Raw genomic sequence first — 17,351 nt, forward strand, 5'->3', positions numbered from 1 at the left:
ATTGACATTTTTAAATTAGTTCTCAGGAATAAAAATTAAAAAACCTACCACAATCTTCAAATTAACTTTTATATTCCCAGCATTCTTTAATGGCAACTGCTGTTTTGTTGATGATCCTATTTTTGCACACATATATAATGTCTGGGGGGAAAAAGTTTATACATTACTATTAGAAAACAAATACAGAAATAGTCTACATTTTGTAAAATGATTTTACAGAATACCTGTAGGCCTTTAGGAGCATATATCCTAGGGGTTCCAGACCTTGCACTCAAAGGTATACTTTTTAAAACATTACCAGGCTCCGGACAATCAATTTCCACATCAATTCTTGCAAAGTACTCATCAGCTGGTCCCAAAGAATCTGAAAAAATTCAAGCATAAAATCTCCTTTCTTATTCTCAGCTTTGTCCTCAAATAGTTCATCGTATAATCATATATCAAAACGATACCATTTGACGCTATTTAGAATATCATTTACATTTGTTTATATGGTATTGCTTTCAAACAGGATAGCATTAAACTGACAACAAAGGATGAGGTTATGGGATACTCCCCCCCCCCCCCATCCTATAACACCTAAATGAATATGTTCCTGTGGCTCCCTTCTATGAAACTGTTCTCCTCACACTTCTGGACTACCACTTTCTTCCTGAGTCTTTGCAGGATTGTAAAAACCTGGCTATTCTGAAAGCACTCTTTTTGTATCTTTTTTTCATTGTATTTAATGTATTTTCCTAATCAGCTTAGCACTGACATGGAATGAAGTGGCATAGAAATCCCAATAATAACTAATATAGCGAATCTCTGAATAAAAGTATTGGATATGGACATGTGCTTAGTTTGAACCATGCCTCTCTGTTATAGGTACAATAGGCCATAGAAAGAATTATCAAATCTGGGTAGATTCCTGAGGTGCTGTCATGTATCTTGTTTACAAGAGAGCAGATTGTTTACAAGAGAGCAGATACGGTTTTTCTATGGAGTTCTCCTTTTATTGAAATTGTTTATTAAAGGAGCATATTTGGCAACCTTTCATGTTTTGTTTTATTTTTACTCCTTCAGATGTTTGCTTCCATTCATTTATCATTTAAGGTTTTTGCTTATTACTCTTGCTTTGTTTTATCATTGGCATAAGTTATTTAAAAGTTGCTTTTCAATTGTTTAAAATTATGGATACTTTTTAACTTATATTCAATAATAGAGGCTTTATCATATAATTGTTTTACAGTGATTTTTCTTTATTAATCATTGCAGTTGTTAGATTAGTAACCTGGCTGTTACTGTCACGTTCCAGCGTTCACGTTGAAAATAAACAGAAAGTCAGTTTGTTTGGTGAAAAACATTATTTCTATCTAAGAAACTACGTAATAACCAGCACCCCATCACTGTATATATACCATTACCCCGCCCAGTTCCCCCCACAAATCCACCCAATTACCCAGATGATACCCCTAATCACCAGCACCAATCACCATGATTCTCAGCCACAACCCCACTCAGTGTCTAACTCCCCATTCAGTGTGCTTGTCGAATGTTTGCAAAAGCTGATCACAGGATACTGCAGTCATCATAAATATGAATCAGTTGCCAAGCATCCACATTTTGATCACATGACCATGGGGATGCAGCAATGGTTGTATGTATGAAAAATCGTCATAAGTCCCTTTTTTCAGTGCTGTTGTAACTTTGAACGGTCACTAAGTGAACTGTTGTAAGTCAAGGGCTACCTATATTAGTTCCAAGTCCTTTTGTGCATAAGGAAAGTGCTTTTTTTCTCTGTGCAGGGAGCAATCAGTCTCTGCTTTCTACTTCATAGAGTAAAATAGCATTCAAACCTTGCTCCCTCCCGAAAAGCAGTAACTATATCAGTTACATAAATTTGAGCTTAAAGTACATCCCTTCCCCATAAATGATGCATTGTATGAATGTGTTGGAATGTTCATATTAGGTTGGTCAAATATTTTTTAAAAAAACAGATTTTTGTTCAGTTAAACCTAGCCACAGGATTTTTAGCATAATTTATTTTAGAATATAGCAAATCTGTACCTGAATATGTGCACTTGCTTGGTGCATGAAATAGGACCCATATTATTAAAACATCAGGATCCTGGAAAGAAAGTTACTGATATAGAATTAAGCATTACACAAAAAGTACAATTTTTAAAAGCATTTGATAAAAGTTAAGACCTCAGTGAGCTACATAATCTTATATAGAACCATGTTTGTAAAAAACTAGGCAATAATATAAGACATTTTTATAATCTTAAACTATATACACAGTGAGAATATAGAAAGTACAAATATTCTTTTTTTTTAATATACAACCTCTTAAGACACAACCAGGCCTACTTATTTAAGGTATACTATTAAATCAAATTTGTACTTCCAAGTAGGACAATTTTGGCATGTGATCAATAAAATAATGTTGCCATAGTTTAACATAACATATTTTTTCTGTGGTTAACAGTTATACACTTTTATACAAATGTATAACAGTATTCTAATCTCAAGCTACTTACTTGTGTATCACAGCTTGCATTCATTACATGAGATATAACAGATGGAGCTGCTAGTTGAGAAATGTTATAAGAGGGAACTGCACTTTTAAGAGATGAATTTACTGGTTCCTTGGAAAATGTGAAACAACGCCATGCTACAGCATTCTGAAATAAATATTTTACATACTATATTAGACACAAGGCTTTATTCATGTTCACTGTTAACTCTTTTACAGTCCACTGTTTTAACTTTTATCAATGGAAATCTTTTTGTGATAATCTGTGTTACCAAGTGCCTATTTTTTATCATTGAAAAATTTGAAGCCTATACTAGCCCTTTTAAAAAGGAGGCCAATGATTATTAGCACTAACTTTCTAAAAAAAAGCTTCAGTTTAAAGTATACATGTGTCTTGAAAAGCTAGATTGGAAGATGAGCATGGCTTTAAAATTGGAGGAAGAAACTTCAAAAATACTATGCAGATGATACTGCTCTGGTTCTCAAAAATACAAATGATCTGTAAGCACTAGTAATGAAAGCAGTATAATGAAAAAAGAGGAATCTGATTAAATATAAAGATTAAATCAATGACAATAAATACAACAACTAGTCTTAGAACTGAGGGTGAAGATAATGAAATGGTAAATAGCCTTTGTCTTTTCAGATTGATTATTAACAGTAAAGGAACGAGCAGTTTGTACGTTGCAGACTAGCACTTGGTAGAATAGCAATAAAGGCTTTGGAAAGATAATCCAGCTACTACCAATTGGGCTTTGCTCATTTTGTAACAAAGTAAAGTGGACATTGTTTGTAATTTCATCCATGATTTGCCACATAATTTTCTAGAAAGACAACAGTGAACCTAGTCTAGCAGCCAGTAGTTTCAGAATCCCCAAAAAGAGACAAATATTGTGCAGATATAGTGTACTTACTGCATGAATAACAAGCCTGATTGGCATTCTAGCACAAGTTTTATTAGTTAATTTCAATGGGAGCGCTTTCCAGCTGCCATATGGCAAATCACCAAAATCAAGAGAATTTGTTCTTCCTGCTTCCACCTAAAAAAAAAAAAAGAATTGGGGGTAGGGACAAAAAAAAGACCACTTTTGCAGAGTTGTTACCACGCATCTTCATTCAATTAACCCTTCAAGTTAACATATGTGTCAAAAAAATATGGTATGCTGACTTAACCCAAAAGAGCTTCTATTTTTATACGCCCATTTGTTCAGAGAAAAAATAACTAATGGCTTTACTAACGTCAATCCGTAGACCAATATTAGTACTGTTTTTTATTTTTAAATATGCCATAAATTATTGTAATGCATTATTGTAAATAATGCAAACTAGATATCTCTATATCCTAATTTTTACCTCTATATCGGGATTTTCAGCAACTGCATTCACAACTACCCTAGATCCTAAAGCCTCTGCCTGAACAACGATATCTGGATCTGCAGAAAATGGCCAAGAGGCAATATTAAGTACACACTGGAATACTCCAGCTTGACAGGGTAAAAAGAGCATTTTTAGTTCTTCTGTAGCACAAGGTCCTATGAGTGCTTTGCTCTTAAATAGCAGGCATCTGTGTTTCAAAGGGTCCACCTATAACAAAAAAAAGCACATAGGATGACAAACAATTTTCAATATAATTATGAGATATATATTATAGAGAAATAAATAGAAGCTAAAATCTTCAAGTTGTATGACTGTACTCATCATATTAATATCTTCTCTGCTTTTTGGCCTAAATGTTATACTGGCCTATATTTTGAACAGGAAAAACATAAAAGCTTCGTTATAAATATCACATAGATGTTTGACAAAGAATCATAACCAATAGTTGGGAATAGGATATATAGAAGATAAAACTGATATAATTTCACAATGACATGCTGAGATTTCAAGTTAAGAAATCTTCCTGAGGCTACCATAGAGGCTGTAGCTCCATTTCTAATTGTATTTTTGCTCAATTCCTGAGCACATAAAAATTACCCACCTTTTTTATACTAATTTTTTAAAGAATATACAATTTTTATTACATACCTTTTCACCATCAAGCATAATACTAAGGAGGCAAATATTGACTTGTAGCCATCGTTCAGATGGATTAAAAATGCTAAGGACAGCATGGGATGTCAGACCCACACAACAAGAATTAGGGAATTTTACTTCTTCTGGGACCTTGACACGTTCTAATGTAAAAAAAATATAGTATGGCTAAATGTTAAGACATATTATATTCAAGCAGCATCTTTATAATAATAAAAAGTTATATAGTTAATACTTATTCCTTATTTGGTCCTTGTAAGCAATTTTTAAATATTTTTAATTTTAATATATTTTTAAATATAAGACTAAATAAAAGATGCTCATATAATTTTAAAATCCATAGCTATGATTTGCTAATTTGATTTAATGCAGCATTTAATATCAGATATTATGATTTGCTCCATTTGTAAAAACAAATAAAGCACAACTTTCACCAAGATTTTCATTCTATAAAGTATTACTTAGAAATAATTTCAATAATAGAAAAATATGTTCACATATTATAAAACTATAGTACAGGTGATGGGAAAAGAGCTTTCTTTCTCCTAAATTGGTGGAGACAGTGGTCATGCATGGGTTAACTCAGTCAGTAACCAATAGAACTGAGTCTACCAAAGTGATGTCATCGGCTCTGCAGAGCATGCTCCCGCTTTTTCAGATTCAGTTCGATTGAACTGGCTGTGTTAAATCGCTCTCTCCTAGATTAATTGGTTAAAATTGATTGATTGATTGGCTTTTCAATGGACTTTTCTCTAAATTCGCTTGCAAATTGTTTTTTTAAACTGATATTCCAGTCTGGGCTCCTGTTGAACTCTCTAAAGCCTCTGAGCTAGAGAACTTTTGCCGCGCCTCGTGGAGGTTAGCTTCTAAAAGCCTTCGAGCTTTCTGCCGGATCAGATTTCAGCAGAACTTGCTGGAATAGCCAAGGGAAGCCTAATCCTCTCAGCAGGGGACTCCCAGGTTGCTGTCTTGCCGCTTTTGCTGCTAATCGCCGCCGCTGCCTGCAGGAGCCTCCAGACACAGCGGGGAGCCTAATTAGAGCCGAATAATTCACCGGCAGCTGGGGAACGCCTCTCCAGCTCCTGGACTTCACAGTTTGTCGCTCCAAGGACAGCAGTGAGTCTCCAAAACCTCAATAAAGGGCCTAACCCGGCCCCGCTCACCACGAGGCCTCGGCTACCTCGTGGCTCCGGCCCATAGGATCTACAGCCTCAGTGGCCATTGAAATTGGTGCAAAAACTTCTGGCGGCCATTTTGAAGCAACAAACTAATTGTGAGTAATGGCTATGGCCTCCTTTCCCCCTCCAGAGCCTCAATTGCCTCCTATGCCCTTGGCCTCTGCCCCTGATACCGGGGGGCCCTGCTCCTAGGTGTCGCAGGCGCAGGCCTGCTCCTGCTGAAAACACCGAGCCTCCTCACATGGATCTAAGGCCTGTTCAGGGGGAAGTGCAGGAACCAGTCCCTAGGGAGGAAGACAGGGCCCCTCAGGCTCCAGCTAAGAAGGCCAGGTAAGAGACTAAGCAAGCTGAACCTCCTATACTCCAGGCCCAGAGACCTGTTCATTCTAGTCCTTCCCCTGAATTTTCTTCTGATTCAGAGGATGACCTCTCTCCTGCTGCATCCATCTTGCAGCCCGAGGACGCTAGAGGCACAGTTACATTGGCCAATAGTGGGGATGATTCGGCTTGTGACAGGAGCGTCACTCCTGATGGGGATTCCATCTACCAGGGAAATATTTCTTACTCTTCAGGCCAACGCCGTTCTTATTCACCCGGCATGGCGGACATGATTTCCGAGGCCATTGAGTGTGATATTGTGGCAGGCCTTAAACACAGGTCTTCTAACCGTTTTGCTTCTCGCAGGTCTTCTTCTAGTTCCAGGTGCAGGGATGGTGATCTCTCGGCTTCCTCGTCACACGAACTACCTGGCACTTCCAACCAACAGTCGGTCTTCGGGGAAGATGAGGGCCCGGCAAGAGACTCAGACCTCTCAGAGGATGTGGGTCTTCCACCTGACCCCCCCCTCCTTTTGTCGGTTTGTTTAAACCTGCTGTCTTTCGTTCTCTCCTGTTTAAGGCAAAGAAAATTGCAGGCATTCCAGCCCCAAAAGCATCCCAGAGTGCGGAAACACACAAGACTGACACCACCGATCTGCTCTTCATCCAGCCTACAATGGAAAAAGAGGTGATCCCTTCACCACGGTTCTTCATGGACGTTGTCCAGAATCAGAGGGCATCTCCAGGTACCGCAACCCTTCCCAATGCCTTGGACAAGCGTCTGTACAACGTCGCTCCTGACCTTGCCAAGGCCTTAGAAGTACCTTCTATTGATTTGCCGGTAATTGCCCTCTCCTCTCCCAATGCAGCCTCAGCAGCTCCGGAGGAAGCCCTACGTCCAGAGGACAAGAGGATAGAGCAAACTCTGGTCAAGGGTCACCAGGCCTCAGCTTGGGTTGTTAGGGCAGCACCTCAGCTTCCTTCTTTAGTCGATCCACTCTCCTGTGGTTGAGACAGCTTCAGGATCGTCTTCCGGCCAGGATTCTAGGGATCGCAGGGACATCAATAAAATTAAGGCCGCCCTAGAATACACCACAGATGCCTCCCTGGATGCGGCACGTTTTGCCTCCAAAGCCATTACCTCCTCTATCTCTACTCGCTGGCTTATCTGGCTGAGGCAGTGGCAAGCGGAAGCGTGGACCAAGTGGAGGCTTGCATCCTCTCCCTACTCTGCATCCCTTCTCTTTGGTCCTCCATTAGAACCCCTTCTGGTGGAGTCCAAAGATAAGAGGAAGGTTCTGCAACCAGCCACTAAAAAGCAGGAAGGTCGGAACCAATCCTTTTACCGTAGGCAGTCCTTTTGTGGCCAAGAGGGTAGCACTTCCAACTCCCGTCCCCAGTGACAGGCCTCTCCTAGACAGGCCCCATCCTTCTCCTATAGATCAGGCAGGAACAATCAGAGATTCCAGCCCAGAAAGCCCTTCAAGGACAATTCTAATCGTTCCTTTAAGAGGCAGAAGTGACTGCCTGGAGGATCTCCCAATAGGGGGGTGTCTAGCAGCCTTCACGGATCGTTGGGACGACATCACCAATTGTGGGTCAGGTCCACAATCAGATTTGGCCTTCTCCTGGACTTGTGCTCCAGCCCTCCGAACCACTTTGTCCCGTGTCCTATATCCAGGGACCCTCAAAAAAGGCTCCTGGTAGAACAGGCCGTTCACCACCTTCTCCAGATTCAGGCCATTCAGCCTATGACTCCAGGCCAGGAGGGACGGAGTTTTTACTCTTGTCTTTTTATCGTGCCAAAGTCTTCAGGGGGCTGGAGGGGAATTCTTGATCTAAAATTTTTAAATCAATTTGTCAGATACAGGAGATTCAAGATGCACTCTCTCCTATCAATTCTAGAGAGGGTTCCCAGAAACGATCTCCTCACATCAGTGAACCTGATGGAGGCTTACCTCCATGTGCCCATCCACAAATGGCACAGGTGGTTTCTCCGCTTTGTCCATGGGGGCCTCCATTTCCAATATCGGGCCCTTCCCTTTGGGCTGTCCTCAGCCCCAAGGGTTTTCACAAAACTTCTGTCAGTTGTAGCTGCACATCTGCGGGCCAGGCCCATCCGGATCTTCTGCTACCTGGATGACATCCTCTTGTTGTCCAGGTCACGCACCCAGGCTCTCAGAGATCTCCAGGACACCCTTCAGGTGTTAGAGGAAGTGGGGTTCTTCATCAATCGGGAGAAGAGTCACTTCATCCCCACTCCTCGCCTGGTGCACCTGGGAGCCCTCATAGATTCATCCCAGGGGAAAGTCTTCCTGTCCCAGGACCGCCAGAGCAGTCTCAGGGAGTTAACCAGAGAGGTATGGAGGAGGCAGCGGGTTCCTCTTCTCCAACTGTCTCAACTGCTGGGGAAGATGGTCTCCTGCTTCTCCATTGTCCCTTGGGCACAGCTTCACAGCCGCTGCCTCCAGTGGTTTCTTCTGCCATTCCAGAAGACCAACAGCAGCTGTTCCTCAGTGAAGGTCCTCCTGACCCCAGAAGTCCTGTCATCCCTGGAATGGTGGATCTCCCCGGCCATAGCTCAGGGCTCTCTTTTCAGGGACCCTCCACGTCTTGTGGTAACAACAGACGCAATCTGCACAGGCTGGGGAGCTCACTTGGAAGAACAAGTAGCGCAGGGTCTTTGGTCCAATTCGACCTATCACACAGTATGAATTGGCTAGAGTTGAGGGCCATCCATCTAGCTCTCCTTCACTTCCAGCCTTTCTCCAAAACTCACATGTGTTGATCTGGATGGACAACACTACGGCCAAGGTGCATGTCAACTGCCAGAGGGGAATGAGAGCTGTCTCTCTGCTGGAATCTGCCTTTCAACTAGGCACCTGGGCGGAAGCTAACCTTCTCTCCCTACGCGCCGAACACATCTCGGGGTCGGACAACACCACAGCAGACTGGCTGAGCCGCACAACAATCAACCCAGCGGAGTGGAGCTTGAATCGCCGCATATTTCATCAGCTGTCAGCCAGGTATGGGACTCCAGCCTTGGACCTCTTCGCAACATCTGCCAACAACCAGCTGCCCAAGTACCTGTCTCGATACATGACACCAGGTGTGGAAGGGACGGACGCTCTCAGGTGCAGGTGGTCTCGCAGTCTCCTGTATGCCTTCCCTCCCTTCCCCCTGATACAGAGGGTGATTCGGAAAATGCTGGAGAAAGAGGCCGAGCTCATCCTGGTTGCCCCCAATTGGCTGCGCCGACCATGGTATGCAGACCTGATCAATCTTTCAGTGGAACCTCAATGGCCTCTGCCAATGATTCCGTCCCTCCTTCATCAGGGCTCCATTCACCACCCAGAGCTGCGCTGGCTACGCCTAACCGCTTGGAGGCTGAGCGGGCGGTCCTGAGGGCAGATAACCTTTCAGAGACTGCAATCCATACCATTCAAGCCTCACGCCTCCCAGCTACCAATAGGATATACGAATCTACATGGCAGACGTTCGTAACGTGGTGCCTGGGGCGAGGGGAAGACCCATTGAAAGCTGCAGTACCCCAGTTTCTTGAATTCTTGCAGCAGGATCTTGATAAGGGACTTTCTCCGAATACCTTGCGGCGGCAGGTGGCAACCTTCTCCTCAGTTCTCTTCCTCCACCGAGATGAGCCCCTCTCCTTGTATCCTCACGTCCGCAGGTTCCTTAAAGGGGCATCCAATATCTGTCCTCCTGTCATGCACCGATTCCTCTCCTGGATCTGACCTGCATGTCTTCCACCCAGACCATGTGGTTCTCCGCATTGACCCCATCTTTGTTCCGAAGGTGAATTCAGCATTCCATCGTTCTCTGGATCTCACCCTTCCAAATTTCTGCCTGGCTCCATCTTACAGTCTGGAGCACAAATGGCACAAACTAGACGTCAGGCGTGCCCTTAAAACTTACATCGCCAAGACGGCTGCCTTCAGACGCAGTGAAGCCCTCTTTGTCTCCTTTCATCCAACCAGCAAGGGCATAAAAGCTTCTCCTTCCATCATTGGACATTGGATCAGATCAGCCATTGCGCAAACTTACATCAGGCATCATCTCCCTCCTCCACACAACATTACAGCTCATTCTACGCGCAGCACAGCCACATCAGCGGCATGGGCGCGACAGGCCTCGGTGGAGGAGATCTGTAAGGCAGAGACCTGGGCTACCCCTAATTCCTTTATCAGACATTACAAGGTAGATAGGTATGCATCGGCTGATGCAGCCTCCGGACGGCGAATGCTCCAGCAGGTCCTTCCATCCTCCAGCTCCTAGGCCAGTCTCATGCCCTCCCGGAGACACGCCAGCTCTGGTAGGTCCCATGCATGACCGCTGTCTCCACCAACTTAGGAGAATGGGGCGTTGGTTCTTACCTGATAAGCCCCTTCTCTGGGCAGGTGGAGACAGCGGTCATCCCCACTCTAGCATTCTGGCCTACCTCGCAGGGGTGTACAGTGAGCATTTTTGGTTGAGTCCGGGGAGAAAGAGATTGGTCACACACAGCAGTCCACTAATCTCCTTCGTCAGGAAAAGCGGGAGTATGCTCCGCAGAGCCGAGGGCATCACTTTGGTAGACTCAGTTCTATTGGTTACTGACTGAGTTAATCCATGCATGACTGCTGTCTCCACCTCCATATATATGTTGTATTTGTGCTGATAAATAAATAAAGGGAGACTAGTATAGATCTATTTCAAGCTATTTAGCTCTCATCAGCTAGCCATACCCTTACTGGGATTCGAACCTGGGCTGTATTACATATTAGGTAGATGTGTTAACCACTAAGCCACAAGGTTCTCCTCCTTTATCAGCTGAGCCAGGGAAATAGGTATGTATTTAATGTCACAACCCCTGGTATGCCCAAATATGGGAGGAAGCCTATTGCTTCCTTTCTCTGTCTATCGGCTCATCACAAGAGACCATCCAGACAGAAACCCAATATTTTTACTGTTGCCTTTGTTACATATTTATTTATCAGCACAAATACAACACAAATGTAACAAAGGCAAAAGTAAAAATATTGGCTTTCTGTCTGGATGGTCTCTTGCGAAGAGCCGATAGACAGAGAAAGAAAGCAGTAGGCTTCCTCCCATATTTGGGCATACCAGGGGTTGTGACACTAAATACATACATACATACATACATACATACATACACGTGACCCGTCAAAAGGGCGAACAACAAAACCGCACCCAACTAAACCGCTGATGTCATCAACGCGGCGACAACAGCCAGCGCGGAGAAAGAAGGGCGCTTTAAATAGCGCATTGAAAGAAAGCCGATTCAACTTAAGGTAAGGGTTAGGTTGAGGGTTAGGGTTAGGTTTAGGTTAAGAGTTAGGGTTAGGTTAAGGGTTAGGATTAGGTTTAGGGTTAGTTTAAGGGTTAGGTTTAGGGTTAGTTTTAGGGTTAGGTTTAGAGTTAGGTTTAGGGTTAGGTTTAGGGGTTAAGTTTAGGTTTACGGTTTATAGCGTGCTTCTGTCTCCGCGCTGTTGTCGCCCTGTTGATGATGTCAGCGACGCAGTTTAGTCGGGCACGGTTTTGTCGTTCGCCCTTTTGTCGGTGAACCATATATATATATGGTATATATTACATGACTTTGATATATTGAAATAAAAGTTAACTGACTTACCAAACCCAAATGACATTGATTCTTCCCTCTGCCTAAGTCCCACAGCATCAGGTGCTTGCCCAGTATGCAAGGTACCACTAAAGATATTTTGGTTGGATATAAGGTTGCAATGCTGACTTGTTCCTGTCATTCCAGAACCTACTCCTATTCCAGAAGATACTGAACTTTGAATGTGACCAACAGGAATCGTAGAATAAATTAGACCCGCTGGAACACTAAGAACTGGTGGACAGTACCGAGGCAAAACAACATTTCCGTGAGATGGCAAGCTTCCCAAATATTGCTGGGCAAATGGAGTTGATTTAAGAGAACATCCTGTTAATAGTGCTGGAAGTCCAGAAGACATTGACGAAAGCTTTGAAGCTGCATTCTGGGATTTGAAAAGCTCTCTATTTTGATTTAATGAAATACAGTTGCCTAAATCATTATAAGCAGACAGTTTTTTTGGAGACTGTAAGCCTGGTCCATGAACAGCATTTGTGTAGCACTGCTGTACTGCAGGCATATCACCTTGATCCAGTTCATTGTTTTTTTTACAGTTCTGTGTAGTTTGATCTTTGCTTGTTGTTGGAAGTTCTCCAGTTGATTTTTTCTTATCACATTGATTGTTATGATCTACATTTTCATTTATAACTAGTCTCTTAGCTCTTGCATTTTCATTCAATGATAGAGATTTGTTACTTTGCAAAGCAATGTTTTTTCCTGTTTGAGTCTCCATTAATGAACCTGGACTATTCCAAACTATTGTGGTACTCAACTCACTGGTACGATTACTCTAAACAGAAAACATTAAAATTCTGATTAGGATTTACAGCATGCGTTCTTAGATGAAGTACATATTTATTATATACAATGAAATATTTTATTGAGGACACATAAGTTCAAATCATCAATAAATCTGTTTTTAAAAATAGCTAATAACAATATTTTTATATAGGTAGCCCTCAACCACAATTGGGACTGGAATCTCAGACACTGAGTGAAGCGACAGAGCTAGGTGTTTATTTCATTCAATGACAATCCCAGTTTTTCTGGTTGCAATCGTTAAGATGATCTCCTGGGTAGTTAAGCAAACAGAGCAACAGGCAGGTAGGTAGTCCTTTGAGAGTTGAGGACTCTGCAGAGGTGAGGAGAGATTTTGAGTTCTGTGCCTCTTTAAATTTTAGTAGGTGAGGTCCAAGCATACACAGAGTTTGTGGTCCTTCTCTCCCTGCTCTGTGGAAAGCTCATGGAGGAAAACAAGATTTTGAGCTCCATGCCCACTTGGACATTGGCTGTTGAGATCTAAGCAGGCATGGAACCAAGGAAACTCTTTCAGAAAACCCCCCAGCAGCAAAAAAAAAAAGAATCCTCTCAGCAGGTTGCAACCTTCCCTGTCAGCTTCCCTCCTCAGACTTTCTCAGGAAGCCGGCAAAGAAGATCACATATTGGCATGTGATTGTGGGATGCTTTGCAGCTAGTCATCAGCGCGAATAGATTGTTAAGAACCCAGATCACAATCTTGTGATGGAGTGTATATGGTATATTTTGATTTTATAAATGCTATACATACTGCAAAATATACCCTTCCTGAGGCCAACATAACTTTAACATAAACAGTGGTTGTAACTGGTCATTAAGCAAGGACTACCTGTACTAATTTTTGATATACATTTACTGACATAAAAAAATTCTTTGACAAATATAACATGATCTTTTTGAACTCCAGTATGCAAGTGGACCCACCTGCATTCACTAAAATCCATTTCCACCAATCTGCTTGTGAACCACCAGAAGAAAGGCTTATTGTGACTTGGACTTGTAGCTTCCTGCCAGCTTCACCACTGGCTTTGTTTGTTGGAAACAGGCAGGAAGTTGCAGGTCCTGATAATCTAAGGTCCTTGCTTAAAGATGACAAATGGGACGAGTAGGATTATCATTAAGTAATGCAGACATCACATAATGTTGCCTTTACGACTGACTTGCTTAGCAATGGAAATTACAGTCCCAATTACCATTGTTAAGCAAGGACTATCTGTAGATATTGTGAAATAAAATAGATATCAAATTTTAGGTGCAATATCTTTAATTGATACCAGTACTAATTTCACTACATTGTAAATTTGAGATTTACAATGAGGAAGTCCATTTATAGTTAAAACAGAAATAATTAACCTTCATGGCAGAAATCAGAGCTTGAAAAATGCTACATAAAACTCAGTGTTCCTTGTCTAACATTTTATTCTATTGCAATTCCATGAAGTAGAATAAATAAACATTAGATTTAACAAAGTACTTACTTTGTATCTTGTTGGACTAGATAGAGCTGGACTTTTACAAATGTTTTCAGTGGCAGAAACAAAAGTCAAATGTTCTAAGCTAGGATCAGAGTATACTGACTGTCGTAATGTATTGTCATTGCAAATTGATTCCTTAAAGTTGGGTGGTGTAGAAGGAAAGACAGACCTAAGAAACAAAGCAGAGGGGAATTGCAAAGTCTAATGTCAATTTAAATATCTTCAATAACTTTCTGAAAAGTTTCTCTTTAAAGAAGAATTCTTAACAAAGGAAACAAAGATAAAAATTGGTATCCCCTAACAAACAAAAATAACATTTTCTGATAGATTAATGAATAAATTCAATTTTGATGTTGAATGCAATACCTCAAATCCTTTTATCCCTAATTTTTTAAAAAGAAGGGAACCATCTTTGTCTGAGACACCAAATTGGTGATACAGAACATGGAAGCAATACTATAGGATAAAGCATAATAATAACCTGTCTCTCATACATAAGCATAGCCTATCTCTTAGATACATAGAACTCTTACCCTGTAAAAGTGGTTCCTGAAGATTCACTTGGTGATGAATGAGTCAGTGGGGAAGTTGAAGGTCTGAAGCTATACTGTTCATCTGAAATTTGTACACCAGGTGTTGATGTCATAAGCTTTGGTTCAGTTCTTCCAACAGCTTCACCTGAAATATATTTTGGATCTTAGTGATATCTAAATAGTATTGCCAGTTCCCTAAATATTGTGATGTATTAATGTGTCTTCTACCTTTCAGATCAGGCAGGAATTAGCAGTGTACTAAACTGGACACTGAGGGGAGGCAATTTTTTAAACTATAATTTGCTGAATTCTCACTTAAAGCTCGATCATGACTATAATTTATAATCCAACATACTAAGTAAGAATCAATCAGTTGGCAGAACAAATGTAGTCAAATATAAGCTTGAATAAATGGGGCAGCTTATAAACTGAATAAATAAAATAGACAGATTGCTTTCCACTATCTGTCCACCAAACAGTTATAATACTGTACTCAAATCATAGTAATAGAAATATGTAAGGTATGTGAACTTATATGAAAAGAAATTCCCAAAGGGAAACACTATGCATCTAATTCAAAGAGAGGCTCACAGAAGATATAAGATCCAGAAAGCCAGCTGATACAGAGATATTACAGGTATTATTTGATAAAACATTTACTTCTGATACCTATCTTACTGATATATACAGGTGAAACTCAAAAAATTAGAATATCATGCAAAAGTTCATTTATTTCAATAATGCAACTTAAAAGGTGAAACTAATATATGAGATAGACTCATTACACGCAAAGCAAGATAATATTGTGAAAAGGTGCAATATTCTAAGCTCAAAGTGTCCCACTCTAATAAGCTAATTAAGCCATAACACCTGCAAAGGGTTCCTGAGCCTTTAAATGGTTCAGTAGGAATCACAATCATGGAAAGACTGCTGATCTGACAGTTGTGCAGAAAACCATCATAGACACCCTCCATAAGGAGGGAAAGCCTCAAAAGGTAATTGCAAAAGAAGTTGGATGTTCCCAACATGCTGTATTAAAGCACATTAATAGAAAGTTATGTGGAAGGGAAAAATGTAGAAGAAAAAGGTGCAGAAGCAGCAGGGATGACCGCAGCCTGGAGAGAATTGTCAGGAAAAGGCCATTCAAAAGTGGGGATTTTCACAAGGAGTGGACTGAGACTGGAGTCAGTGCATCAAGAGCCACCACGCACAGACGGATCTTGGACATGGGCTTCAAATGTCGCATTCCTCTTGTCAAGCCACTCGTGAACAACAAACCATGTCAGAAGCGTCTTACCTGAGCTAAAGAAAAACAGACCTGGTCTGTTGCTCAGTGGTCCTCTTTTCTGATGAGAGCAACTTTTGCATCTCATTTGGAAACCAAGGACCCAGAGTATGGAGGAAGAATGGAGAGGCACACACTGCAAGATGCTTGGTGTTGGTCCACTGTGCTTCATTAAGTCCAGGGTAAACGCAGCCGTCTAGCAGGAGATTTTGGAGCACTTCATGCTTCCTTCCGCAGACGAGCTTTATGGGAATGCTGACTTCATTTTCCAGCAGGACGTGGCACCTGCCCACGCTGCCAAAAGCACCAAAACCTGGTTCAATGACCGTGGGATTACTGTGCTTGATTGGCCAGCAAACTCGCCTGACCTATGGGGCATTGCCAAGAGAATGTATGGGGCATTGCCAAGAGAAAGATGAAAGACATGACACCAAACAATGCAGAAGAGGTGAAGGCTGCTATTGAAGCATCCTGGTCTTCCATAACACCTCAGCAGTGCCACAGGCTGATAGCTTCCATGCCATGCCGCATTGAGGCAGTAATTGCTGCAAAAGGGGCCCAAACCAAGCACTGAGTACATATGCATGCTAATACTTTGCAGAGGTCCGATATTGTTCTACGTACAATCCTTGTTTTATTGATTGCATGTTAATATTCTAATTTTCTGAGATTGTGGATTTGGAGTTTTCATGAGCTGTAAGCCATAACCATCACAATTAAGACAAATCACAGCTTGAACTATCTTGCTTTGCCTCTAATGAGTCTATCTCATATATTAGTTTCACCTTTTAAGTTGCATTACTGAAATAAATGAACTTTTGCACAATATTCCAATTTTTTGAGTTTCACCCGTAGGAGAAAACACAAACATTTATTTTTCAATTTCAGAGAAATAGGATGTTGATAAAGATAAGCAATGTATGGTACTACTATAAATTATATAGATTATAGATTATAACTTTCTATTATAAAGTATAGCTATTTGCTGATGAAATGTAGCATTTTTCTTTACAACCCTCCAGTGCAGAAACTGTAATACTTCTCCATAAAAGGTTGCATTCTTCAACTAAAATTTATTTATTCCTAATAGCATTATACAAATGTAAACAGAATGTTCCAAGAAGATAGCAGGTAGATTAATGAGTCTTCCACAGAACTCATAATATTAACGATCTAGTAATTAAATTAGTTATTGCTTATTTGGTTGTTGCTAGGAAAACTCCTAACTGGTTCTACTTGGAAGCACCATATGGGCTTAAAGAAGAAATGTAGACTATTGTTAATTTTAAATAAGAATTGGATGCATTTCTTTCTATCTATATCTGTACCAAAGGTTTAGGTTTATATTTAGATTTATTAGATTATATGCCGCCCTTCTCCCAAGGACTCAGGGCGGCGTATAACATTAAAAGAAACACATAATACAAAAGTTTAAAAAAATTAAATGGAATAACCCAAACAAACCCAATAAGAATTAACAATAACATTTTTTTTTAAAAAAATCAAATTAAAATTAACAATGACCAATAATTTATTTTGTTTTGTTCAGGCCAGGCTGGCTTGCAG

At 41.1% G+C, this 17,351-nt stretch overlaps 1 protein-coding gene across 1 annotated transcript in view; it reads right to left on the minus strand.

Annotated features, from left to right (window-relative positions):
• The window catches only part of CEP192 (centrosomal protein 192), a 62,209-nt gene that overhangs the window by 30,348 nt on the left and 14,510 nt on the right, over nt 1-17,351 (minus strand). The window contains exons 9-18 of the mRNA XM_032222933.1: nt 14,501-14,645; nt 13,971-14,136; nt 11,692-12,466; nt 4,544-4,692; nt 3,872-4,102; nt 3,433-3,558; nt 2,523-2,666; nt 2,050-2,110; nt 225-364; nt 49-141 (exon numbers count right to left, since the gene is read on the minus strand). Of these exons, the coding sequence (XP_032078824.1) occupies nt 49-141; nt 225-364; nt 2,050-2,110; nt 2,523-2,666; nt 3,433-3,558; nt 3,872-4,102; nt 4,544-4,692; nt 11,692-12,466; nt 13,971-14,136; nt 14,501-14,645 (2,030 nt within the window). The remainder of the gene's footprint in view (nt 1-48; nt 142-224; nt 365-2,049; nt 2,111-2,522; nt 2,667-3,432; nt 3,559-3,871; nt 4,103-4,543; nt 4,693-11,691; nt 12,467-13,970; nt 14,137-14,500; nt 14,646-17,351) is intronic.

The sequence above is a fragment of the Thamnophis elegans genome, chromosome 8 (genome assembly GCF_009769535.1).
Source record: "Thamnophis elegans isolate rThaEle1 chromosome 8, rThaEle1.pri, whole genome shotgun sequence".
Taxonomy (NCBI): domain Eukaryota; kingdom Metazoa; phylum Chordata; class Lepidosauria; order Squamata; family Colubridae; genus Thamnophis; species Thamnophis elegans.